Genomic DNA, 25,997 nt, shown 5'->3' with positions numbered 1-25,997 from the left:
TGCAAGTCATGTTACAAACCCTCGCGCATAAAAACCCAAAGGAAGAAAACAACAAAATCAACTAAGCTGGATGAACCACTTCTATCATTTTATGATTTCCAACAAAACTTTATTCAAAGCAAGGAACGGGAAACGAACGGTGATCCACTCTGTTAGAGGTACATGCATAGCTTCGTGGCATAAAGGTTCACCCTTACTGTACATACCTTTAAATATAATAAACTGGTTATAATAACCTTTATAAAAGAGTTTGTCATATGCAACTGGCCTTCAAACGAGCCTTGCTATTGGTTTTAACACTTACGCTTGGTTCTTGAAAAACTGTATAAATAATCTTTAAAAAACAAGCCTACAGCCCAGCAGCACATCCGCTGCGGCGCCGGGTCCCAGGAGCAGCCAGCACCCATCCTACCCCACTGACGCTGTGCCCACTGTGGGGACAGACGGACACGCTGCCATCCCGCACAGCCACACTGTCTCATGGGTACAGGGACGGTGACTCTGGAGCACGGCCAGGTCTGCACAGTGAGAAGTTGTAGAGATCTGCTCAGGGGTGCTGCAAACACAGGAGATGCCACTCATTGTATCAAAACCGTACAGAGTCGGAAGTGCTTATCGGTTAAAAGTCCTTCAACTAGAAAGGGCAGTCATTGCTACTAGATAGGAGCGTATTCCAACCAAAATGCACCTCCATTTTGGCCACGAGCCACCAGAAACACGTCTGAGCACGCTTCCAAGTGTACGTCTAGGTGCCCACATGCACAAGGTAAGGGCTTTCCAAGTAGCTAGTGAAGAAATACAGACTGGAAGAAATAGAGATGGGAGTGCTACCTCTCGGGAGGGTTACTCTATTTTCTACCTACGAGAAGAAGGGGCTGGGGCAACTGAAGAATACTTCATTTTCATTCTGAGCTTCACGGAGACCCACTGTCCCCTTCCCAGCTGGACCCGTCCCCAGCAGGACCCAAACATGTCCCAGCAGCGGTTGCGGTGGGGACAGCCATGCCGGCACATCGGCAGCGTGGGGTCCATCAGGACAGCGAAGTGATGTTGGACCGTCCACCCGGTGGGGCGATGATTTTCTGAGCCGTGCGTCTGGCAATGTGGTCGTCTGCCTGAGACCCTAGGGAAGAGGAACAGGCACAGCGTGCGCTGTCAGCACATTGTGGGAATCCTGCTGCTTTAAATGCACAAATCATAGAACATTTCCTTTGAGGGAAATGCTAACATTTTCATTACACATAAATTTGAGCACTATATTATTATCGTACAGTTTGGAATGACTTGAGTTGCCTGCAGGTCTTTATTTTTTTTTATTACTTCTTTCTGGAAAACATTGTAAATGGCTTTCCTATAAATAAACAGTTTTTATACAGCAAGAAGTGGGACCTTGAACATTTATTAAACAATCTATCATAGAATCAAAGAATGGTTTGAATTGGAAGGAACATTTAAAGCTCATCTAGCCCAATCTCCCTGCAATGAGCAGGGACATCGTCCACCAGAACAGGTTGCTCAGAGCCCCAACCAACCTGGCCTTGAACACCTCCTGGGATGGGGCATCCACCACTTGTCTGGGCAACGTGGGCCAGTGTTTCCACCACTCTCATTGTAAACAATTTCTTCCTCGTATCCACTCTGAACCTTAGTCTCTCTTAGTTTAAAACCATTACCCCTCAACCTATCACTACAGACCCTACTAAAAAAGTTTGTCCCCATATTTCTTATAAAGCCACTTTAAGTACTGCAATGCCACATACGATCCATTTGATTTCAATCTGCTAATAAAACAAGACTATGAAAGTTTTATTTTACGGCAGAGCATTGGTTTTCCAAGGTCCCTAAAGCTGCTGGGCAGATTTCTGCAGGATGCTGAGATGAGCAATGCTTAATCACTGTCTTCTTACACAGAAAGACCAAATGAATTATCTCCCTGGTTCCTGAAAATGGAGCTATTTGTCTCATCTCTACAAATTAAATTTCTCCTAACCCCTGACTCGTGGACAACGCAGTCAGAGCGAAAGTCCTGATCCCCCAGCAGCCACGGCATCATCCCCTCCGACCCAGGCAGGGCCATGGTGACACCGTCACCCTCAGCCTCAGCACCCCGTGGCTGCAGCCTCCACCCTCGGTAGAGTCTGTACTCAGAGACACCCTGCAGCCCCCTGCCACGTTCATCAATGCATTTATATAGATATAGTAACACATTCTAGGTATTCCTGTGCTGCAATTAGTACTCAAGCTGCTGAAAAAGCCAGAATTGCTCTTTCCTGAGCAAAAATTAAGCTTCTATTCCTCAGCTTTGCCCTGCTGCTCACACAAGTCTGGGGCGTGGTGACACCCAGCCCCCTGCCACCTCCCCCTCCCCCATAGGTGTTCAGGGGACCCCTGCCCTACCAGACAAGCTGAATCCCGACTGATGGAGGTTGCGCACGGGAGGAGCCTGGGCTTTGCCCGCACAGGGTGCGATCCTGGAGGCCGAGGTGGGAGCCACAGCTTTGGCGCTTGAAAGGACTTCGTGAACTGGTCCATCATACAGCCCTCTAGGGACGCCGTGGACTTCGGCCAGCTGTGAGGTGAGGAGTAAGCAGAGCTGTAAGGCACGTATTTAAGCTAAAGTGAAGAAGAACCAGGTCTAAAATATGGGTAAAGACTTGTCTTTCTGTTTGTGCTTAACCCCTTACTGAGTGCTTTTAGGGAGACTGCACCTCCAAGGAGACCAGACCAGGTGCCTTCCCAGGGAGAGGGCAGCCCAGGCAGGATGGAGCAGATGGCAGCTCTTCCCACCCTAAAAGCCAAGCGGAGGATGCTGCCCAGCCCCACAGGAACAGCGCTGCACTCCTGGAAAAGGCCCCATCCCCTGGGAAATGGGGTTCCAGGAGGTGGCTAAGGGGTGCCCACCATACGATGGGCTGTGCTCCCCTCAGTGCAACACCCCATGGGCACATGCCCCAACCAGTCTCGCCCAGTGTGACCATCACACCCTCCCGCGAGAAGGATGAGCTCAGCCCTAGGTGCTCATGGCTGTTAGGGGAGCCAAAGCACTAATGACTGCATTACCAGTGTTTCATCATGGATTTCCTTAAGGCTGTTTCTCTTCCCAGGTGAAGCAGTCACAGCCACAAGGTCAGAAGGGACTTGTTTTGAAGCTTAAAAAGTGCTGGGTTTCAAATTAAAAATGCATGGACTGATACGTTATTGAGAAGTCTATAGCATTTTCTGTAGAAATTTTTCTCTTACACGACCTTTGCCTTCACCACCCTGCATATCTGGCGAAGAAAATACCCTGCTCAATATTTTTCTGCGCTATTTTTGACTGTAGCTTTTGTTGAAAACTCCGGTTAAATGAAGCATGGAGAGGTGGCACGGGCAGGTTACTGGGTTGCTTGCAAAGTGTCAAACACCCCTGCTCAAACACATTAACTTAACAGACAAACCCCTCAACACCTGAGCTGATACCCAGTTATCATCCCGCCAGAGCAGGGACTTCAGCACACCGTGTTTAGCTAAAATCATCCTTTATCATAAAAAATACGGCACGGGGTTTCTGCTTCCACAATGGACAGAGATGCAGCTTGACCTCTAACAAAGAGCCTGGAGATCCTCTGCCCCACCTGATGGGACCTGCCAGCTTTCTTGCTGCTTGTCTGTGCATGAAAAAGGATGGAGGATGTGCCGGGGTAAAGGAGGAGACCACTGCCAGGCGCTGTGAAACAGAGTGGAGATGGCTGCCACCGCTGGGCAGTGCCACAGAGGGAGAACCAGCCTCCCACAGGGATCTGGCAGGCTCCCATCCATCCCTGTCCCACAGGACCTAGCAGAGCATCATCTTCATGCTCATCCCACAGGGATCTGGTAGGCTCCCATCCATCCCTGTCCCACAGGGACCTAGCAGAGCATCATCTTCATGCTCATCCTACAGGGATCTGGTAGGTTCCCATCCATCCCTGTCCCGCAGGACCTAGCAGAGCATCATCTTCATACTCATCCCACAGGGATCTGGCAGGGTGCCATCCCCATCCCCAATCCTATTCCACAAGGACTTTGCAGGCTCCCATCCACTCTCATTCTGCCGGGACGTGTCAGGGTCTCATCCCCATCCTGCAGGGACCTGGCAAGGTCCCATCCCACTCGCTCTCCAGAGGCACCTCCTGGAGGCATCCACAGGCACCCAGAAGCCTGTCAGCACTGCTGGTGCCACAGCATGAAAGTTGGGGTTAACGAGTTGTGCTCTGTCTTCATCTACAACGCATAATGAAAATGTCTACAATGACACATGGGAAAACGGGAGGAGGGCAGAGCTGTTAAGAAGCTTTTTATGTATTTGCACGTCTTCGTATCTCCTAGAAAAGCTGTGCTGGCACATTGAAGGATTTATCTTATTGTATTTCCAGTAACTACTGAACACTGCATCCATTAGTCTTTGACAGATGCAGAGCAGACACTGATAACACAATAACAAACTGTTCTAACAGAGGTAGGAGAGGAATTCCTCCCTTCTACCTCAACACAAAACCAAACATCAGATTTGCTAGAAGTCATATTTTTCTTTATAACTTTATAATAGGTAAATAACACTAATGATACCACTATTATTAGCAATACTACTAACACAGTTGTTAGTAATATAGTTACTAGCATATTGATTAATGAGCCAAGCCACACACCAAAGCAGTTACAGGACAACAGTACAAGTTTCCAAGGCCTAAGAAGAAATAATGGTAATAATATTCTTGTTTCTGTTGCCTATTCCGTGAGCAGGCTCATCATAGCAGCGATGGCAACACAATAATGCAGAAAGATTGCAATGAAAATATAGGATTATTGCAAATAAAAGTCTGCTTACTCTGTTTCTTGCTTTTATCCGTTTATAAACAAAATCAGGAAATGTCTTTCTAGGAATGAATCGACCTGACCCCTGGGTGACAAACAGGTTTCCATCTTCAACAACAACTTTTCCTTGACTTATGACCACGGTAGGAACACCATGGCACTCTGTGCCTTCAAATATGTTGTACTCCACGTTCTGGAAAGAACAAACCAAGATATTTGATAGGGTTAAGAGTAAAGAAGAGGAGGTGATGGTCTAGCCAGCTATACATACAACCCCACTGGTACATTGCTCCTTGTGCAAAATTAATTGTACTTAACTAACACTTCACATTTCCAGTAATAAAAGTTCTTGTAATTATATGAAGGAAAGCAAACTGGAATGGAGAAACACTTCAAAACACTCAGTACTTGCCCAAAAGGCACACAACACTCCTGGAGCAAACTAAACTTTTACTATACAGGGACAATTAATTCTATCTAAGCCCCAGAAGAGCTCTGCTTAAGTTCTCTATGTAGGAATAGAAGTTCTTGTCACTTCTCCCAACTTACTTTAAGTCCTCTACAAAAACAGGTATGGAAAGTCAGGTCTGGTTTGTGGGAAATGCAAAATTGTGCCACTTTCTTCACATAACCCATTATCACAAACTATACAAAAACCCAAGGTTTAGAGTGAAAAAATGCAGCATTATAAAAAAAGAAATATGAATTTCTGGACCAAATGAAAAACTGTTTCTACTTTATAAAGAAAACACTTGAACATTTTAATCATAATAATAATTTGCTTCAATTAAAAACATTTAGGTAAAAAAAAAACATGGGTCAAAAATATTTCTACATTAATATCAATCAATTCTGTTGGTACAACATCTCAGTCCCCTCACTCTTTCAACTGCAGTGTTATGTCTGAGGCTCATGTTGGAAATTAATTTGGGGATGCTCACGGCCTGGAAAACCATGGCTCAAATGCCATTAAGGTGCATGTGAATCTCTCTCAAATGAGTCATTCCTACAGACAAGCAGCACCTGCTGAGGACCAGAGCCCACACAGGGATGGATCTGGCTCTTGGGTAGGGATTCTAATAAACTATTAATACAGTTTAATATAATACTTAAAACAAATTCTGCACTTACATTTTTCTAGCCTACAGGAAATATATTGATAGTAAAATTTGTGTACCAGAGGTAGACTGTCTCAGAGTAGTCACTGCCACCGAGTTGCAATCCTACCCTTCACAGTAACCAAACGATACTTTCATTTGCTTCTATTTTTAAATCGAATGCAAGATCCTTCATCACTTCATCTGCATAAAGAGCTTCTTTCTTGCTGAATGGCCTGATCTTTCCAATGTGAAGAAATATATTGTTTTAATGTTCTCTTCTGACTCTAAAATCAACTCGAGAAAATAATTAAAAAATATTTTACCAGATTGTGGGTTTTTGCTGAGATGATTTTAGTAGCCTTAGGGTTCCACAAAACCAAGTCCGCATCAGAGCCCACAGCAATGCGACCCTTCCTGGGGTAGCAGTTGAAGATCTTGGCAGCATTGGTACTGGTCACCGCTACAAAATCATTCTCATCCATCTTCCCAGGGACCTGGGAAAGTGAAGGGAAGAAGGACTATCAATATAAACATGCCCTGCCCCCAGCAGCACGCGGCAGTCCTGTCCCCATGGCCAGATCGGTGCTCTTCCACCAGCAGGAACAAGGTACCAGAAGAAGAAATTGCAGGACCCAACAGCGTGACCACACGGTGTGAGGATCCACACTGCCACAGGGCTGCAGTTCTGGGGACAAGGGAGACACAGGGGGCTGAGCCTTGTCCCTGTGGGATAAATAATACAATAGAGGCTTTTATTTTCCTGGACTCTGCTGCCCCACAGACACGGAGGTGCCGTGGGAATCCAACTCCAGCAACAGGACCAGGGGTGACCAGGCGGCTGGTAGGCATGGCCATGGTCAACAAGTGACAGATACGCCGTCCCCACCCACCTCCTCAGGTTTCCTGCAAGCATCAGGGAAAAGGAACATCTTGTCTTACCCTTAGGAAAACACACTGAAGAGACTTTTTCTTGTGACTTCAAGTGAGAGTGGGGTGGATGATCCCCGTATCAAAGCCTTTGAAGACACTCTGAAGACTTTTGAGTGTCACATTTTCTCTCATTAGCAAGTTCCTCTGAAGCAGCAGTCTAGACAACTCCACGCCTCCTGGCTCATTTGAATTAACGAGGACGCTGATATCACTTAGCAAACACAACGCTCATGTGCACTTGCTTCCACAGCTTCACAAGGAATCAGCGTTATTTTAGTACCTACCACACACTTTTCCCAAATTATTGACATCCGCTCCTCAATGCCGTTGGTTCCCTCGGGGATGAGGGTGAAGTTGTCTTTTCCTACTGCTTTCTGCGCGGTGGTGAAGGTGCAGTGAGCGCTGCCTGCAACCTGCAGGTCCCCGCTAGGGAAAGGAAGAACTCAGAGGAGGCACCCAACAGCAGAAAAGAGCCTACGTGGCACTAATGCCACCTCCCAAACAGCTTTCATGGCACTACCATCACCTCCCCTGCCCTGTGACGCTGCTCTTCTCACTGGGCAAAAGCCACCCTCACTTGGAAGACTGCGTGTGGCACCAATGCCTTGCAGGCTCTGTGCTTGGTCTGTTTGGTACAGATTGATTTCACCAAGGAGGACCATAACGGCAGACAACTTACGATTCATAAACCCCAAAGGACGTCTAGTTAAAAGACTAGTATGGGACACTACATCTTCCCCGCTTCCAGTTCCGAGGGTGGTGTGAGATGATTTTTACTCAGAAAATTTGGTAACTATTACTTGCTTTCATCAAAGCATAATTTTGACTCTTTTTGAAAGAGCCACCAGGCTCCTCGCTCAAAAAACCGAAGATTTATTCTTTTGATATGGATATTTATTTGATATTTTTCCTACTCTGATTATAATATCAAGGGGAAGGCTGAATTGCATGCTAACCTTGCTGTGCTACTGCACTCTAGGGTGCCCGAGTGCGGGTGAAGACTGGGGGTGCCCTCAAGAACAGGGAGGCTGTTACTCACCAACAAAAGGTGGGGGAGCCACACCAGGGAGGTCAGGGGCTACGATCCCGGCCAGCCCTGCTCTGCAGGTGATGCTATTATTATAAAGGGCATTCGGATGGATGCAGGCAGGGTGGGAACACGGCAGATGGGCACAGGCAGCTGCCCTGACACAGAACTCACCAGGACAAGAGGGTAGTGAGATGATCCAGCGTCGTGGGGTCTGGACTGATGGGGGGAGACGTGACAAAAGCTGCAGCTTTGGCCCAGTTTTTGCTCCAGTAGTGTGACCCGTCAGTGCCCAGGCTGGCGGTGATGGGCTCTCCGTACACAACTGTGCCTGTGGAGCAATCCAATTAACGAGAGCAAACAAGCCGCGTATCCCGCAGCCTCTTTTCACACAATGCGGTCAAATACTGTGGTTAACGACAGAAGACAGTTTCATTTCTCTTCAGTGTTCTCAGTATTTCAGCTTTTAAAATTCATGTTAATTCTTCAGATTCTCACATACAGCTGGGAAATGCTGTCAAAACAAGTTCCGAACCCATCTATCTTCTCCTTAGACCAAACATACATTCATGTCTACGAACCCTCATGCCTTCCTGTAAATCAAAGCAAGGCCTTCGGCAGAGTGTCCTGGTTGGGTGCAGAGGCCCACCTGTCCCTGAGCACGGCTTTCCAGTCTTCCTCCCTGCAGAATTGCTTCCATCTCTTCCCACCCTAGCCCCAGTTTGAAATTTAGAGCTTGCTCCAGATCCATTTTTTATTTAGCTCATGACAAACGATAGCAAGTGAATTATTTCCTTTGTTTTCCAGCTGCCTCTACCGAGATTCAGGTGTCAAACTTTCAAGTGCATCTCCTCAAATCCAGCTCAGAGCAATTAGCTCTGGCACACGCTGCGAAGAAAAGCCAACACCAAGCTTTAGCGCCCTTAAAATGTGAGAGAACTTGGGTGATAACGAGTTCTTAAAATCTGAAGCTAGAATTAAATTCCTGGACATATTTAAATAGGCCAAATTAGTGTGCAAATATGAACCAATGCTTTACCTTTTCTCTTTGCTTGAGCCAACACATCTGCTGCACCTCTGCTCATTATTTTGGTGATGTACAAGGGGCAGTTGGCTTGTTTCGCAATGGTAATGGCACGATACACTGCCTCTGCTTCCACCTGTGGACACCAGAACACAGTTAGAAAATGTCTCACGGCATCTCTGCTAGTTCTAAACCCCTGGGCAGTTCTGCTGAAGGGCTGCAGGCATTACCTCCTCGGGGCGGCTGAGGACGTGCCCTTCTGGCCCGGTAATCCCAAGTTCCAGCAGCCTCTTCTGCTCCTAGGTGTACAAAGATGAATGAAAGAGCAGTCTTAGAATCATGGAATCAGAATAGCTTGGGTTGGAAGGGCTTTAAAGACCATCTGGTTCCACCCCCCCTGCCATGGGCAGGGACACCTCCCACTGGCTCAGGCTGCCCAAGGCCCATCCAACCTGGCCTGGAACACCTCCAGGGATGGGGCAGCCACAGCTTCTCTGGGCAACCTGGAACAGGGCCTCACCACTCTCATGGTGAAGAAATTCCTCCTTAAGTCCAGTCATGGATATGAACAGCCTATCCAAAGCAATGTGGGACACGGAACACCTTTTCAGAAGTACCTGAAGGATGGTGGAAACTCCTGACTATGAGGAGGTAATACCATTTATAACTGTCACACTCCACAAACTGCTGCAGTACTTCCCAGCATTTCTGGACTGGGGACTGCTGCATCCCAGCAGTACCTTTGGACCCTCCCTCTCTTCAAACTGAGCCTCCTCTGAGGCTGTGCTAGATGTGATGCATGGCTACAGGGAAGGAACAGACCCCCACACCTGAGGCTGCCTGAAGCTGCTCCAAGAAGCCAGTGGAGGGAGAGGAGATGGGTGCGAGGCACGGGAGACTTGCAGCAGGGCACAGCAAGTGCCACCTCTCCAGAGCTTTGCCCAGTGAGTCCCACAGCCACGCTCATGTGCACTGCGCTACGCACCAGCAGGGACATGGCTCGGATGAAAGGCTGCTGCTGCTCACTCCCTGTCAGTTCTGGGGGAAGGCAGCAGTGGGAAAAGAGGTTTTACACAGCTGCCGGCTCAGCTGCCTGCCCTGAAGCTGAGCAGCCCTACCAGCTGCACCCACCTCCTCTCCCACCCGGCTCCGTGGCTCCAGCAGCAGCAGAACCCCCAAAGACTGACAGACTCTGTCCTCACTGCCACAGCCTCATGTCATGTTGGGGATGAATCAAGTCCCCACAGGAACCCCGTGTTAGTTGGGATCCCACAGCGACAGAAGCTGGAATAAACCCTGGCTTGCATCCGGGTCACTCACGTTCTCTTTGAAAGCAGATGCCCAGCACACACCCCACCCGGTTCCCTTTGTCTGATGTTTTCTATTATGCAGTGCTCCCACTTAGCTGGCCCTGGATGCAAAGACATTAATCAGTGCTACAGACCAGATTTCACAGGCTTTAAAGATCCTGCTCTGAAAGGATGGCTATTTCTCCACCCGCTGTATTCCTCTTGCAGACACCCTCCGAGTTTCTCCCCAGGGCTCGAGTGTCAGCATGCTGGCTGCTTAAAGAAATACTTCTGAAGATATTGAACTGCTTGGGATCACATTACGTTTCACAGCCAGCTGACCAACAGGTTTCTCAGATAAAACCGGAGGGAAGTGGGAATTAACCTTTATCCTGTTTGTCCAAATAAGCCTATTTGAAGGACTGGGATCCTGCTTTTATTTCAAACTCTTCTCCCGCACCAAACTGAACCCTTGCATGACCATAAGCTAAAAGGAACTGCAAGTCTCATTCTACCTTGCAAGATCCTACCTACGAGATTGATAATGTGATAAATGGTCACTTAGGGCAGTCAGTCATCCTTCAATAAGCCCTAAAGCACTTGTTGGGAACCACTGCAGAGTCCTTGTAAAGATTTCTGTCATGACACTCAAGTGCGTGCAAGGAATTGTGAGAACGCTGCTGATTTTACCAGAAGCCCCTGATCCTCCTGCACATTCTTCCACCCGCACAGGTTGTCATCACAGGGTCTCCTATCAGCTCTTCTCCTCCAAGGCTTGGGTAATCAGCTTATGCCTCCCTGGGGAACCGACCAGGGTGCAGAAGCACCGTTTTTCCATCCCCCTGGCTGCTGCAAGGCTCGCTGTCCACACACCCGGACCAAGCAGAGATTGGCCATGAGCAAGGCCACGAGCTCAACTCAGACTGGTTTTTGCTGGACATCTGTGAGGTAAGTGACCAGGGTGATGCTCTGCTGACAGCAGACACAGAAGTGCTCTGTGGTCGTCTCCCCAAAGCAACGAAGTGTCACAGCTGCTCCTCCTCTTCTCATCTGGACTGATACCTACTGAATTTGTGGTACCAACCAAAGGCTGAAAGCAGGCTGGCACTGCTCTACCTTCCACTAAACACTACGACCCATACGTTACAGTCAGTACTTTGCATTAAATCAAAACACTCCAGTCAACCTTTAACTTAAATGAATATAAATACTGTACCTCATCAATGATGTCTCCGTTTTCAGCATGCACTTGGGCAATGGCCCCCAGGTCTCGAATAATGCAGAATATTTCATACATCTGCCAAGAGACAAGGGGTTGCCCGACATCAGACAAATCTCCATTCCCATTTGGAGTGTAGGCAATGATATTGTGGCTGGCTGTATTACCTGGGCATCCATGCACTGAAGTTTGTCTTTGTAAGCCATAAAAACCAGGAAGGAGTTCACACCTTGAGAAAAGAAAATGACGTGTGTGTTTATTGTCCCAGCTGAGAATTGGGTGACCTGTACAGACTGAGCAGAGCTGTTTAAGCCATGGGGAGGAGTGGGAAGGCAGGCGAGGGTGACACTGAAACCAAAGCAGTTGAGGGGCTGAAATGGGAACTGTCTCCACAAGAAGTAAACCTCAAAGCTTGGGAGCCATGACAGACAATACACTTCTGTCTCTGGGTGCACCTGAACCGAAAAAAGAAAACCCGTTTCTGATTTTAGGTACTCTCCATAACTTGCTCCAAACACACAGAATCAAACACATTGCTCCTTACCTGAGTTTTCCCTCCAGCAGTGGTTTCAATTTATGGTTTAACCACAGCTTATTTCTGGTAATTGTCTGTGAATTAGTGTAGTAGTGCTAAGGCTAAATTACATAAAAAGATGAGACTCTTAAATGTTGTTAGAGCACTGTTATTTAGTTCGCTGCTATTTCATGGGATCATAGAATCACTAGGTTGGAAAAGACCTCTTCGATCATCGAGTCCAACCATTCCTATCTGCCACTAAACCATGTCCCTGAGCACCTCATTGACCTGTCTTTAAACTACCTCCAGGGATGGTGACTCCATCCCCTACCTGGGCAGCCTCTGCCAGTGCCCCATGACCCTTTCTGTGAAATTTTTTTTCCCAGTATCCAGTCTGACCCTCCCCTGGTGCAGCTTGAGGCCATTCCCCCTTGTCCTGTCCCCTGTCACTTGGGAGAAGAGCCCAGCTTCCTCGTCTCCACAACCTCCTTTCAGGTAGTTGTAGAGAGCAATAAGCTCTCCATTTAGCTTGAGAAATAGATGGGCAGAGCTCCTGCACACAATCCCAATTTCTACCATTTCTGTCTAACACAAAGGATGATTTATGAAGCACCAAGTCAAAGCCAAAGAATTGTTACTGTATTTTATACAGATAGAGGCAATGACTAATCTCAAATTACTATCAAATTACAAACAAACTGTTTTTCATGGGAACATACATCTGAAAAATACCCAGTATAAGCTTGGAATAGCTACATTACTTCGGCCGCTCTATATTTTAATAGGAAACTCCCTGTAAATGTCTATGTTAATTGACCAATTAAGCCCTTGCCTGCAGGACTGCAAATTACACCGAAGTCATTTAGCTCTACACTAGCATATCTGAAAGCAAAATGTATTTTCAAACAGGAAAAGAAGTATTAATGAAATGCATTAAATCCTGCCGCATGGCCTGCTTCCTAGTAAACCATGTCCAGCAGATACTTCAGGATGTGCAGGAATTACAGGCGCAAACAAAATCTGTATGGAAAACCTAAAATTTAGCTTTATTCTGTAAGTCTCATCCTGAATATTCTTATTTAAATGCTTTTCTGTGCTGAGGTGCAGCCTCAACCAGGGTGCCCAATACCATTCCTTTAGTTTCCAAAACCAGTTTTCATGACCAGGCTGTAAATTGCCCAAAGGTGAGAGCACAAACCAAGATGTTATGGTATGAATCTGGTGTCAATACCTCTGTGCACACCTTTCTCCTAGATGGCAAAGGGTGGGCAGGTCACACCTCAACAGTGAAGTAGCACAGTCCCCTTTACCAACCGCATTTATCACCTAAGAGCACGGCAGGGTAGCCGTAAATATCATCGCTTCCCTACGGTGACTTGATTATGTGGTCGTACTGCAATAATTATGGGGGTTTGGGATGAGGGGGGTTATTGCCAGAATACCACTCTTTCTGTCCTTACCCTTGTCCTTCACCAAGGCTTCCAGTTCTTCCTTCAGGCTTTCGTGCCAGCGAGGGATGTCGATGTGCAGGGAATAATCGCAGCAGGCCTGGCTGTCGGCGCTCCCACGCCACTGCTCGTAGGCAGCCAGGAGGCTGGTCCCCGCGTCTGGGCAGACGTGGTCAACTGAGGAAACACTGCATAGCATTAGTACACGTGCCAGGGAAAGGGCTAGGGAAACACCTTGGGAGTGCAACAGCCACCAATATTCTTGTGCAAGACTTTACTGCTGTGTAAAGGAGACATTTTAATACTAACTCATTTTTATAGCACTGATAAAAGATGAGAGAGAATAAATTCCCAGATACAGTGAGATAAGTGGAACACACAAACTCCAAGTTAAAGCTACTATTATCCTTTTCTTCACACAGCCTACCAAACACAGCATCTAAGAGAGGCAGGTGACCAAAGCATGTCCTTGCAAAGCTACCTTGGGCATTTTCCATGGGAAGTCACCCACAGCCCATCAGTAACTACATCTCCTCTTATCTTTGTTCCTATTCCCTATAGAACTGGCTATGACATTTGTACAGAGCTACACCAGCACTCACTGGGACTGGTCCTTCCGTCACATACTACAGTGGCCTTGGGACCAGAAAAAAGAAATCAAAATTGTGTTCCGCTAACCCAAAAATGGAAGTCGTGCCCACAGAGCTGAAAAACTCTTACAAAAAACACAGCTGCAAACCTATTAAAAACATATTATAAAGTTTTTAAAGTTTTCTTCAATTTTAGTCTCTTATGAGATGAAGCAAGAGCAGCTACATATTTTTCAAAAATGTGTGTAGCAGCAGAAGGAGGTTCAGAAAGGTACATAAGACATTTTAATTAGCTTTGTAATGCTTTGATTTCTGCAGTAAAAATGAACAGTTACGAGGGTAAAAAATCTCTGCAATGACAAAAGGCCTACTGTATTTTGCTAATCAATGTTCTATTTAGAAGTCTGTTTGAATGCTCTTACTGATCATTGTGGTTCCTCCTGCCAGGGCTGCTTTTGTGCCTTGGTAGAAGTCATCAGCAGAGGTCATCCCCATGATGGGCATCTGCAGTCTGGTATGGACATCGATCCCCCCCGGTATCACGATCTGGCCGTAGGCATCAATTGTCTTCACATCATCAGGAATAATCAGGTTTTCTCCAATTTGTCTGAAAATTATATCGTGATCTGCTGTTAACTGGTAACAAGTTTTAACTGAAGATGCAAAACGAACTTCTTCAAAGTACTGCTGGGGGGCATACATCCATGGGCACATACCTGTGCACTGCCCAGGGATGGTTTCTTTCCCAGGAGGAGAACCAGCTCCAATTAGGGAGTGCATTGTGCCAGAAGTGGAGCTGAAGTCTGCTGGAGAACCTCGTGGGGTCCCACCTTGCTGGCCCAGCAGCACCCATCCCACCCCTCCCAGCTCCAGCATCCATCAGCAGCCTTGGGACACATCATGCCATCACCAGAGGGACGCTGCTCAGAACAGAGGAGCTGCTGAGGTCTCAGTGCTGGACTCTTCGCTACTTCTCACGTGCCTTTGCAGTGCTGAACCTAGCTCTGCGCTCGCCTCCCGCACAACTTACAACAGAACGCAAACTGGAAGTACTTCAAAAGTCTTCCCAGCTACAGAATTACACTAATGCAGTTCTTTCTTGACACTATTCTAAAAAGCTGTCCTTGTTTTTCAAAAATGGGAACATATTTCCAAGAGAAAAGAGAACAAAATGGAACCTTATTCAAATTCCATGCCACTGTATCATGCTTGGAAATTACATTATCAAATGTAATTTTTTAACTTACTTTATTAAACCATCTTCCACGTAAATGTCTGCATAAAATGACTGATCATCGTTGACAATTCTTCCTCCTTTGATTAGAAGTTGGTCACTCTAATGGAGAAAAAAAATGCATTTTTTTAAAGATTGCTTTATTTAGATGGTACTTTACTCATTCTAAGCTTTCATTGAATCTAGCGCTTAATATTTTGCCCTTCAATCATGCAAGTTTAGTGACTATCCAAACTATTCTACACCAAATATTTGGATATTAGGACAAATTTCTTTACTGAAAGAGTGGTAAAGCATTGGAACAGGCTGCCCAGGGAAGTAAGAGTCCGAATCCCTGAGGGTGTTCAGAGAACGTGTAGACATGGCACTTCAGGACCTGGTTTAGTAGGCACAGTGGCATTGGGCTGATGGTTGGACGTGATGATCTTTGAGGTCTTTTCCAACATTAATGACTCTGTGTTTCTACAAAAAAAACAACTGGAAGTGCAGTACAAGCCTGGGGTGTACAGGCAGCGCAGCTGAGCCCGACAGCTCTGGGTATCAGAATACCCTCCATTTCAAGTCTGAGCCGTGCATCTCTGAGTGGAGCCGGCAAGAAGGGAGTGTGCTCCAGCCTTTGTTGCTCCTGACCTGCCTCACAGGAAAGACCATCCCAAAGGCCCACTAAGAACTCCTTCAGAGCAGATTCAGAGACTGTTTGAAGCTCACAGTAATGTTAAAAGGTTTGCAAGACAACATCCTGCAGCTCAGCCATGTACCTGACTCCTCCATCAGCTTCAGCTACAGAGACTTTTAAGTGCATCTTATTAACCTAGTAATTTATTGACATTCATTAGTTTTCACAGTCTTGTGAGGCAGATAATGCCTCAAGGACTTTCCTCACTTCAAAGCAAGACACTGGTACAGTTGTCAGATTTGCAGAATTTTTAACCAGAAAAATTAGAAAGCTGTGTTAGAAAGCAGTATTTATGTAAATGTGGAACTAATTTAAGAGGATTCCTTTCCTGCTCTCTGTTATTGCCAGAAAAATTATTACCAAGGCTAAAACGGGCAACACAAAGAGCATGGCCTCAGCACAAAAACAACCGAGGGATGCAAGAGCACGTGGAGATGACTTACAACACAGTGTTCTGTGCTGATGCTGAACAGCCTGGAAAACATGGTGGAGTCTTGTTTTAAAGAGCATCACTGGCGTATTAAAAAGCTATTAAAGAATTGCATTGTGATTTTAAAAGTATCAAGCCTTTTATTTCATCTTTGTTGTTTTCCCTTGTGCCATAAAATCAATCAAGAGAAGCTTCTGTGTTGGCTGCCCCATGGGAGAGCTCTACAGCCCCTCCCCTTGTGAAGCCCATCCTCGCACCATCCTCATCCCTTCCCCATCCTCATCCTCATCCCTTCCCCACCCTCACCTTCACTCCGTCCCCGTCCCCATCCCCACCCCTTCCCCCAACCCTCACATCCCCACCTCTTCCCCCACCCTCACCTCTTCCCCATCCCCACCCTCACCCTATGCCCATACTCCTCCTCACTCCTTCCCCACCCTCACTCCTTCCCTGCTGTCACCCCTTCGCCCTCCTCCTCACCCCTTTGCCACCCTCACCCCTTCACCAACCTCCTCCTCACCCCTTTGCCTCCCTCACCACTTCATCCTCCTCCTCCTCACCCCTTCGCCACCCTCTCCCCTTTGCCACCCTCCTCCTCATCCCTTCACCAGCCTCTCTCCTTTGCCATCCTCCTCCTCACCCTTTCACCACCCTTTCCCCTTCACCATCCTCCTCCTCATCCCTTCGCCACCCTCACTCCCTCACCATCCTCCTCCTCATCCCTTCACCACCCTCTCCCTTTCACCATCCTCCTCATCCCTTCGCCACCCTCTCTCCTTTGCCATCCTCCTCCTCACCCCTTCCCCATCCCCACCCTCACCCCTTCGCCACCTTCACCCCTTCGCCATTCTCCTCACCCCTTCGCCACCCCTCTCCCTTCCCCTTCCCCCTCTTCACCCCTTCTCCATCCTTATCCTCACCCCATCCCCATACTCCTCCTCACTCCTTCTCCACCCTCAACCCTTCCCCATCCCCATACTCTTCATTCCTTCCTCGTACTCCTCCTCCCCATCCTCCCCCTCACCCCACCTCCCCCCCCCCCCCGCCCCTTTCCCCCCCGATCCGCTCCTGCAGCGCAGACCCGCAGCTCCCCACGGGCTCACAGCGCCCGGCAGCCACGGGGCTGTTTTCAAGAGAACTCAGACATGAGCCAGCAAAACAAGGGGTTGGGGGGAGGAAATCATCTCTCTCCAGAGCTTTTTCCTTCCTCCCTCTGAGAAGCCCTGGCACCGGGAGAAGGGAATCCCCTCCCACGCCGCGCCGGCGGGGGCAGCGCACGCTGTTGGGCTCCGAGCGGCGGCACCGGGGAGCTGTAAAGCACCCAGATGCCGGGCAGGGAACAAGGCGGACAGATGCTTCCACCCCTCTCCAAGCCCATTCCAAAAAGCAGCCGAGGGAAAGTTGGGAGGCGGCGGGGCAGCCCCGAAGCCGCGGTGAGGGTCGCGCCCGCCTTTGTCCCGAGCGGGCTTTGTCGCCGGCACTCCGGCGGCAGACAAAGCGCCGGGGCTGCGGCCAACAAAGGGAGCGGCGGAGTGGGGGCTGCATCTCCCGCACCCCTTTTCGCTCGAGAGGGACCGCATCGCTCCCGGCCCCGCCGGCGGGCAGAGCCCCGCAGCTCTCCCGGGGCTCCGTTCTCACGCTCCATCCCCCGGGGACCGCCCCACTCCATCCCCTGGCACCGCCGGGCACCCCGCAGCCCCCTTCCCCCGCCGCTCACCGTGGTGCGGGCGATGCTCTTCTTGCCCTGGTGCGACATCTCCGCGCCGCGCTCGCGTCTGTGTTTGTGTGCGCGTCTGTCCCGGGCTGTGCGCGCTCCTGCGTGCGTGCGCGCCCCCCAGCGCTGCCCACAGCCCGGGGCCGCGCTCCCGGGCCGCGCACAAAGCCTGCCAGCGCCGAGCGGGGCGGGACGGAGCCGCCGGGGGGGGTGTCGCGGCCCCAGCCGCCCCGCGGGATGCTCGGGGGTCCCGGGAGCCAAGAAAAGTTGTGTCCCCGGAGAAAAAGTGGCCGCTCGCTGACCCCTCGGGCTGTCACCTGCACGCAGCGGGGCTCCCGGGCTGTTCCCGGCTCTTGTCCCGGCCGGGGGGCTCTGCCAAAGGGCTGGGCTGGGGTCTCCGGGAGGGATCCAGCAGCGGGCTCAGAGCTGGGCTTCCAGCGAGAGTCACAGACTCGCGAGGTTGGAGAAGACCTTTGCGATCATCAAGCCCAACCGTACCTGTCCGCTACTGAACCGTATCCCTAAGCACTTCATCTCCCCGTGTTTTTAACACCTCCAGGGATGGGGACTCAACTGGGCAGCTGTCCCAGTGCCCGGTGAAGAAATTTTTCCTGATGTCCAAACTGAACCTCCCCCGGAGCTCCTTGCGGCCGTTCCCTCTCGGCTGTCGCTTGAGAGAAGAGACCATCCCCCGCCTCTCTACAAACTCCTCTCAGGGACTTACAGACAGGGATAAAGGAGGGCTCTCTTTTTCCCAAGGGGAAACGTCCCCCACTGTCCCACCTCGCCCGGCACCCGCTTCAGGTCCCCTTCCCTTCGCCGGGTACGGGTCGGGCTCTACCCCACCGTCAATTCAGCGACGGGAAAAGGAGAGGAAAGCCTCCTGTGGCCCCTCGGGGGCTCGGGACGCTGAGCCGGGGCTGCGGGCGCTCCTTACCTGCGCGCAGCCCTTGGGCGGCTTCGCCGGGGCGGCGGCTGCGGGACCGGGATCGGGATCCCGGCGGTGGCCCCCGGAGGGTGTCCCGCTGCCGGAGGAGCTGAGCGAAGGGAAATCCAGAGTTTTGTTGTCGAATGCATCCTCTACGCTGCAGAACATCCCGCCGCGCTTCTGCCGCGGCCGCGGGCTGCCCGCGCCCAGCCCCGCGAAGCAGGCGGGCAGCGCCTCCTCCTCCTTCCCCGACATGGGCTCCGGGGGCTGCCCCGCCGCTCCCGCCGCGCTCCCGCAGCCGCCTCGCCCTGGGCAGAAGCAGCAAAGCCAGTTAAAAGCCGGCGAACCGCCGCCTCCCCCCGCCTGCCCGCCCCGCCCGGCTGCCCGTGCCCATCCACCCGTGGCATCTTCCCAGCCGGGAGAGCATCCGCGCCCGGAGGGGTCACAGCTCCCCCCCGGCCCCTCCCGGCCCCGGCGACCCAGGGAAGGCTCTCTTTTTTCCCAAAGGGAAATGTCCCACGCTGTCGCATCCCACCAGGCACCCGCTTCGGGCACCGCCATCCCCTTCCCCTCGGTGGGTACCAGTCGGGCTCGATCCCACCGGCAATTCAGGGATGGGAAAATGAGGAAAGTTCATATTCAGCTCAGTAGGAGGTAGGTTACATCGTTGTGGGTTTGCAAGAATACTTCTTATTCGTGATCTAATCATTTTTTTTTCCAGGTGGAAATTAAAAAGTGATTAAAGAAATTACTGGAGAAGAGAAAGCTCTGAGGAGACCTTATAGCGACCTTCGAACACCTGAAGGGGCTACAGGAAAGCTGAGGAGGGGCTGTTCACAAAGGCTTGTGGTGATAGGATGAGGGGGAACAGGTGTAAACTGGAGAGGGGCAGATTTAGAGAAGACATAAAGAGGAATTACTTCATGATGAGGGTGGTGAGGCTCTGTCCCAGGTTGCCCAGGGAAGCTGTGGGTGCCCCATCCCTGGAGGTGTTCCAGGCCAGGTTGGATGGCCCTTGGGCAGCCTGAGCCAGTGGGAGGTGTCCCTGCCCATGGCAGGGGGGTTGGAACCGGATGGGCTTTAAAGTCCCTTCCAACCCAAAGTATTCAATGATTCTATGATTATACTACCAGGAAAGTTACTATAACTCATCAAAGGCTCAGTTTCAGTGTCCCGGGAAAAGAAGCAAAGCAATTTATCTAATTTCAAGGTTTAAAACAGATCTTTTTATTAAAAGTTTACAATAATTTATGTATTTTACAAATGAATAGAAAGTCTCTTGATATATATATCATATGAATCACAATACAAAAATATGTGTAAAATTCTGTAATTGATCAGTCCAGCCCCATTTTAGGACTGTCAATTACTGCTTCAGCACTGAACCAAACATTACGTATTTCGGATATAGTCATTAGGATTATATTAGCGGACACAAGTCACGGCACACTGGCCATGGGGGAAAAAAACCCATTTTTCTCTGTTTTACATTTTGCATAAGTTTACAGTAGTTCCTTTTTATAAAATGTACAATACAGAAGTACAGGGTTTAATACACATATTCACAATATGATTTCCTGAGTCTAAACTAAATCCATTACTGTGCTAACGCACGCCGCCCATCGCGAGGTGGTGCCATCCGGGATGCAAAGGGATTTGGCATCGGTCCCCTCAGAGGGACTCTCGGATGCGTTTTCGCTTCACGGTCAGGAGTTTTGTTCACAAGCTGTGTAAGGCACTCAGGGATACACTGAAGGCTACAGATATTACTAGAACAGAATACTGTAAATAATAGCCACAGTCCTCCAACAGCTTGAACAAGAAGTACGGGCCTGAAATACGGTTGTTGACAAAGTAAGCTGCAATTCCAGTGGATTTCAGTTTAGACGTGTAGCTCTGCGGATGCAGCAGCCGGCCCGTACCACAGCTGCGGGACCCAGGCAGGGAGCGGCTCTGACCGCTTCGGTTCTCCTTCGGACTCGGCAATGTGTGAGCGGACGCGTCTACACACGGCTGAGGTTCTTGTCGGTGAAACGTAGCTATGGTGATCGTAATGCACCTAGGGATACACTTGGTGTATCTGCCCCCATCTTTTCGTCACTTGAAGGGCGTCTGGGGAATTCATAAAAGATGCTTACGAATGAGAAACTACAGTGGTTGGCAGCCCCTGACTTAGCGCTGCTGCTTTGAGGAGTCCCTCCTCGGGATGGAAACCTCACCTTTCCTCTAGTGCTTTACGAGGGATGGAGGGACTGCGAGGAAAAGCCCCAGGTTAAGGTAATGCCCCCTGCACCGCCGTCCTGTGGCTTTGAGACCATGTTTTCAAAAGATGCACAAGACCCCAGAGGTAAGAAAACAACACACGAGATCCGACACAGCTCATCTCACAGATGAAGGGTGGCACCGCCTCCAGAATGGCTCCATGCCACAAAGACTAATCATATAAACTCATCATACAAAACCCCAGCAGGATCAAACACAAAATGACCGAAAACTGAGCAAAAACCCTTACGTTAAAATCAAGGAGCGCATGTATGTAACTTTCCTGTCTGTGCATTTATAAGAAAGAAATGGTTTTGAAAACGTTCTTTGAGCCATTTTTTTTCTTTCCTATGTACATATCTTTTTACATATGAATATTAACATATACAGAAGCATAATCCCTTATTTACACATGTACCTGTTCTGTACAGTTAGCTTTTTAATTAAAATAAAACATGATTAAGAAAATCTAATTAATGGGAAAACGGAACTGAAAGTCTAGACACATATACAAAACGTACAAAAGCATGGCTTGAGTAAATGGCGATGAAATGGATCCAAGCCACTTGTCATCACTGGTCCCAGTCCCAAGCGGTGCACCAGGTATTGCGCACATTTACACCTCCCGAATTCCCAGGGCTGTTTCTTCAGACCTTTCAATTAAGGCATTTTGAGAGATGCCAGCACAGCACATTCCTGCAGATTTCCAGCAAGAGTTCAGTAACGCCTTGGACCGCAGGTAGTTCCCTCAACTATTATTAGCGGTGCTTCCAAGTAAATGAAATATTTTAAGACATTAAGGATGTAAATAGAACTCAAAATGGACACTGAGGATTTAACAACATTTTAAGCATGAAATGCAACAGTAAAAATGTAGCTCATCAATGTAATCCCAATATTGGTATTTGTATCTTATAGAACTGGAATTTGTTAAATTACCTTTATAATATAGACATACGCTGATATCAAGATTCATAACCTTTGACTTAAAATGATGTCTTTCTTCATTAGAAATGTAACACTTTTCTGAACAATTCGTTTTGTTACATTTTTGCAGTTTAGCTCACTTTGCTGTTTACACGGTCCAGTTTCAAAAAGATGATCAATGTACAAGTGTCTGGAGAGCTTCTAGAATTTCAGTGTCAAGGGATTTTCTTCTTCACTTTATAAACTCAACAAAATTTTTGGAAGCAGTGCAGGTACCTATGGAATAAAATAAATATAAGGATTAACTACAACTGTGATTTTCTCTCCAATACACAATTTTTAGTCCCAAGCACGACAACATTTCAGTTTCATGGGGTTTGCTAGATTTGATAGATAGCTCTCAATTAAGTCTACAGCTGGAGTGGCCTTATCCAATTGCTGTTTTTCTCTCTTGGAAGAAAAAGTTATTAAATGCTAAATGTACTGTTCTCTATAGGCTGTACCATACATTTTTTCTTAAGCAATACTCCCCTGATGGTTTCCAGGTAACACTCAGAAGGTAGTGATGATAATGATGTCCTGGTTTCACCTGGGATAGAGTTAATTTTCTTCCCAGCAGCTGCTGCGTTTAGAGTTAGTATGAGAAGAATTCAGGCAAACACTGATGGCTATAGTTGTCAATAAGAAATGAAGGGCTTTTTTCTATGCTCTTCTAGTGAACAGGGGGTCAAGAAGCTGGGAGGGAGCAGAGCCAGGCAGCTGACCCAAGCTGGCAAGGGAGATTTTCCATCCCGTATAGCATCATATTCAGTATTTACAAGGGAAGTTGGTCATGGCCAGGGTTCACTGCTCAGGGATCGCTGTTCAGGAGCAGGCTGGGTATCGGTCTCCACAGGTCGTGAGCAATTGTGTCATGCATTACATGTTTTCTATATAGCAGTATTATTATTGTTTTCATCATTATTCTTTTTTCCTTGTGCTGTCCTATTAAACTGTTTTTATCGCAACTTATGAGTTTTCCTTTTTCTCCCAATTCTCCTCCCCATCCCACCGGCTGCCTGGTCTCGTTGCCAGCTGAAGTTAAACCACCACAATGATGGATTTAAAATTTGCCCTGTCCAGCTTCACACAACTCCTGAGGCCGTCTTTCCCGAACCCCATTTTCCCCGTGCCCACATCCCTTCCCTTCAGAGCATCCCACTGGTGCAAGTGAATCCCTGGAACGTGAGAAGTGCTGAGACACCGGCTGAGACAGTTGGGGTTGTTCAGCCTGGAGAAGAGAAAGCTCTGAGGAGACCTTATAGCGACCTTCCAGTACGTGAAGGGGGTACAGGAAAGCTGAGGAGGGACTTCATAAAGGCTTGTGGTGATAGGACGAGGGGCAATGGGTATAAACTGGAGAGGGGCAGATTTAGACTGGACATAAGGAGGAATTTCTTCCCCATGAGAGTGGTGAGGCCCTGTCCCAGGTTGCCCAGGGAAGCTGTGGCTGCCCCATCCCTGGAGGTGTTCCAGGCCAGGTTGGATGGGCCTTGGGCAGCCTGAGCCAGTGGGAGGTGTCCCTGCCCATGGCAGGGGGGTTGGAACTGGATGGGCTTTGAAGTCCCTTCCAACCCAAACTATTCTATGATTCTATCATGCCCTTAAGTGGAGAAGGGTGGCTGCCTTCGAGCTGGTCCATCCCTTTGTGTGCTCTGTTCTTAGAAATCTGCTACAAGACTTAGCTACCAGACCAGTGTCAGACAGAAAGGGAATTTCTAGGACAAACACGTGGAAAGCAGAATAGTTCAGCCAATTACTAGAAAGGAAGAGACCCCCTCCCCCCCGCCATTCTCTATCCAGTCTTCCCTCTAAACCTCACTGGTAGGTACACTGAATCCCTCTCCTCTTGCACTCTGCAGGGATGTGGATTCACCCTTCCCAGCCTGCCCAGCTCCTCAACCGGCAGATCCCACAAGTTGGGTGGCTCTTCCTTCCCTCTGCCATGAGCCCTTCCCCAGGAGTCTCAAAACACTGCTGACATCTGGAAAATAAATGCCCAAGGATTTTAATAAGCAGTTCCTAAAAAGGGACAGAACACAAAGGAATTTTCAAGATGCCACTTCGTTTTATGCATGAGTTTGTCACTCCAAACAGCAACCAGGTAGGCAGCGCCAGGGCAGGGTAAGGCAGTCACGACGAGTTTATGTGGACGTTGATATGTGTGCTCAGTGAAGATCACATCCGCTGCCATTTCAAAAGTCACTTGAACGCTGTCTGGGGCACTGTCTGGAGGGCTCGTGTGTGATTATTTTAAAAGGAACACAGTTATTATTCTCTCACCATGCAATCTGCTGCCAAAGAGATTTTTTTTTTTTTTTTCCAGAAAGCTGTAAAAGTGGGACAAAAGAAGCATTTCAAAACCGGTAATGGATGGAGCTCTGATGTTTGTGTACCTGAGCATTCACTGCTTGTGAAAAACTGCAGCTCCGCTCAAACAAAGCAATCCGGAAATGCAATTCATCATAAGATTATGGATAAAACATAATATGTAAAAGGAATTATTGCCTTCATTAGACTGTTATTATTATGCACAGCCTCTTACCAAGGCTGCAATAGAAGAAGATATATATACAAACATGTGTATATATATATATATGTTTCTTTATTTATAAATGGTACTAAGGGGAGTACCATTGTGAGTTTGTTTAAACACACCATCCGTGAGCTGAAAATCCTATTTTGCATGCTTTTGCCTGTTGTATTCCCTGGTAGGAAGCGAGGAGGCTGGCATTTATGGATGAGACCATCCTCAATGACGCTCAGCAGATGGGCCATCTGCCCTCGCAGCCAACACCGACCCGCGCATTAGCAGCACGAGCAACCATATGGCTGAGAGAGGCAGACACGTTAGCATTGGATGTGCATCTCTTAGAATTGCTGGGGAAAATATAAGAAATGTTCAGGGAATAACAAAAAAGGCAACTAAAACACATAGGCAGTAATTCAGCTCGCTAAGTTAATATTTTATGATATCTTGCTCTGCTTACATTAAACAGAGTTGATAAACAGTTGAAACAGGGGTGTAAGTTTAAATTGGCTGAAAGTGTGAAATAATATTTGCTTGAGCACCCAAACAATGTGCAGTGAATGTCATCAGGAGGTGTGCCCAGTGTCACAGCCGGTCACTTAGGCAGCTGTCTTGCTGGAAAGGTCAAAGACATGGTCAATTTGGGGACTAAAATAGTCATTTCTAGCCTGGAGGCATTCTGCTTAGAGCCAGATTGCCAGGAATTAGAAGAATGAACCTAACTCAGTCGCTTCAGTCCCTGACACCCGTCAGCTCAATGCCTTCCATGAACCTGGGCTAATACCAGCCCTTGGCCCAGCCTGGTGCTGAGTGGTGGCATTGCTATTTGGTCCTTTGGGCAACGTGGCATTGCAGATAGGTCAAGAGATGTTGGAGGTCCTTCTAAAGCACATCATCACTTTCTCCCAATGGAGAGCTCATGGGTATGAGCCTGAGGCTCTTTATTGTCTGTGAAACTCGAACATACCTGCAACGCATCTGTCTTCTGCAAGATGTAGGTCGGCCAATGAATCAGTCTCCTGGGACCCTTATAAGCTATGAGAAACTACGGTTTCAGGGAGCCCCTCACACAAACACAGTGTTGGGGCTGGATCTCACCCTCACCTGTGAACCCACAAGCTTTGTCACTCGTATGTGTGAAGGCAAATTCTCTCCTGTCTTCTCACTTATCAACCAGGCTGAGAATACAAAGGTGGAATTACATTTTCATGTTACAAAAAAGTGGGCTAGTCTTGACTTCCTTTCTATTTCTCCCTTCCTTTCCTTCTAGATCTATATGC

The 25,997-nt window shown here is 48.4% G+C and overlaps 2 protein-coding genes across 23 annotated transcripts in view; both read right to left on the bottom strand.

Moving 5' to 3' along the window:
* Positions 1–107: 107 nt before the first annotated feature.
* DPYSL4 (dihydropyrimidinase like 4) lies at positions 108–19,274 on the bottom strand. Of its 2 annotated transcripts, none has more exons than XM_009561029.2 (14): positions 18,969–19,274; positions 15,225–15,313; positions 14,400–14,584; positions 13,400–13,564; positions 11,590–11,651; positions 11,420–11,500; positions 9,145–9,213; positions 8,930–9,050; positions 8,065–8,221; positions 7,148–7,289; positions 6,257–6,427; positions 4,847–5,026; positions 2,398–2,569; positions 108–1,123 (listed from the first exon to the last, which is right to left on the bottom strand). In XM_009561029.2, exons 1-14 carry the CDS (start codon positions 19,212–19,214, stop codon positions 1,032–1,034), a joined length of 1,932 nt encoding a protein of 643 aa, XP_009559324.2. In that variant the 5' UTR covers positions 19,215–19,274; the 3' UTR covers positions 108–1,031. The 2 variants fall into 2 exon arrangements, with proteins under 2 accessions (XP_009559324.2, XP_053927429.1); XM_054071454.1 differs by lacking the exon at positions 18,969–19,274 and adding an exon at positions 18,035–18,156 and having other exon boundaries at positions 109–1,123.
* A 2,572-nt stretch (positions 19,275–21,846) lies between these two features.
* JAKMIP3 (Janus kinase and microtubule interacting protein 3) overlaps positions 21,847–25,997 on the bottom strand; it is a 96,534-nt gene continuing 92,383 nt past the window's right edge. For all 21 annotated transcript variants that reach the window (XM_054071423.1, XM_054071434.1, XM_054071421.1 and 18 more), the window contains one exon: positions 21,847–22,424. The gene's annotated coding sequence lies outside the window, so the exon portion shown is untranslated. The remainder of the gene's footprint in view (positions 22,425–25,997) is intronic.

The sequence above is a fragment of the Cuculus canorus genome, chromosome 7, assembly GCF_017976375.1.
Source record: "Cuculus canorus isolate bCucCan1 chromosome 7, bCucCan1.pri, whole genome shotgun sequence".
NCBI lineage: Eukaryota > Metazoa > Chordata > Aves > Cuculiformes > Cuculidae > Cuculus > Cuculus canorus.
The sequence above is the reverse complement of the archived record's forward strand: the minus strand, read 5'-3'. Positions and strand labels throughout refer to the sequence as shown.

Bases quoted from the DNA above. Each gene is read 5' to 3' on its own strand.
- DPYSL4 (XM_009561029.2), bottom strand. From the start codon at position 19,214: ATGTCGGGGAAGGAGGAGGAGGCGCTGCCCGCCTGCTTCGCGGGGCTG. The intron at 15,314-18,968 runs GTAAGGAGCGCC...TTTCTCCATTAG, and splicing joins CGCCCAAGGGCTGCGCGCAG to AGTGACCAACTTCTAATCAA. The intron at 9,051-9,144 runs GTAATGCCTGCA...TGGTGTCCACAG, and splicing joins TCCTCAGCCGCCCCGAGGAG to GTGGAAGCAGAGGCAGTGTA.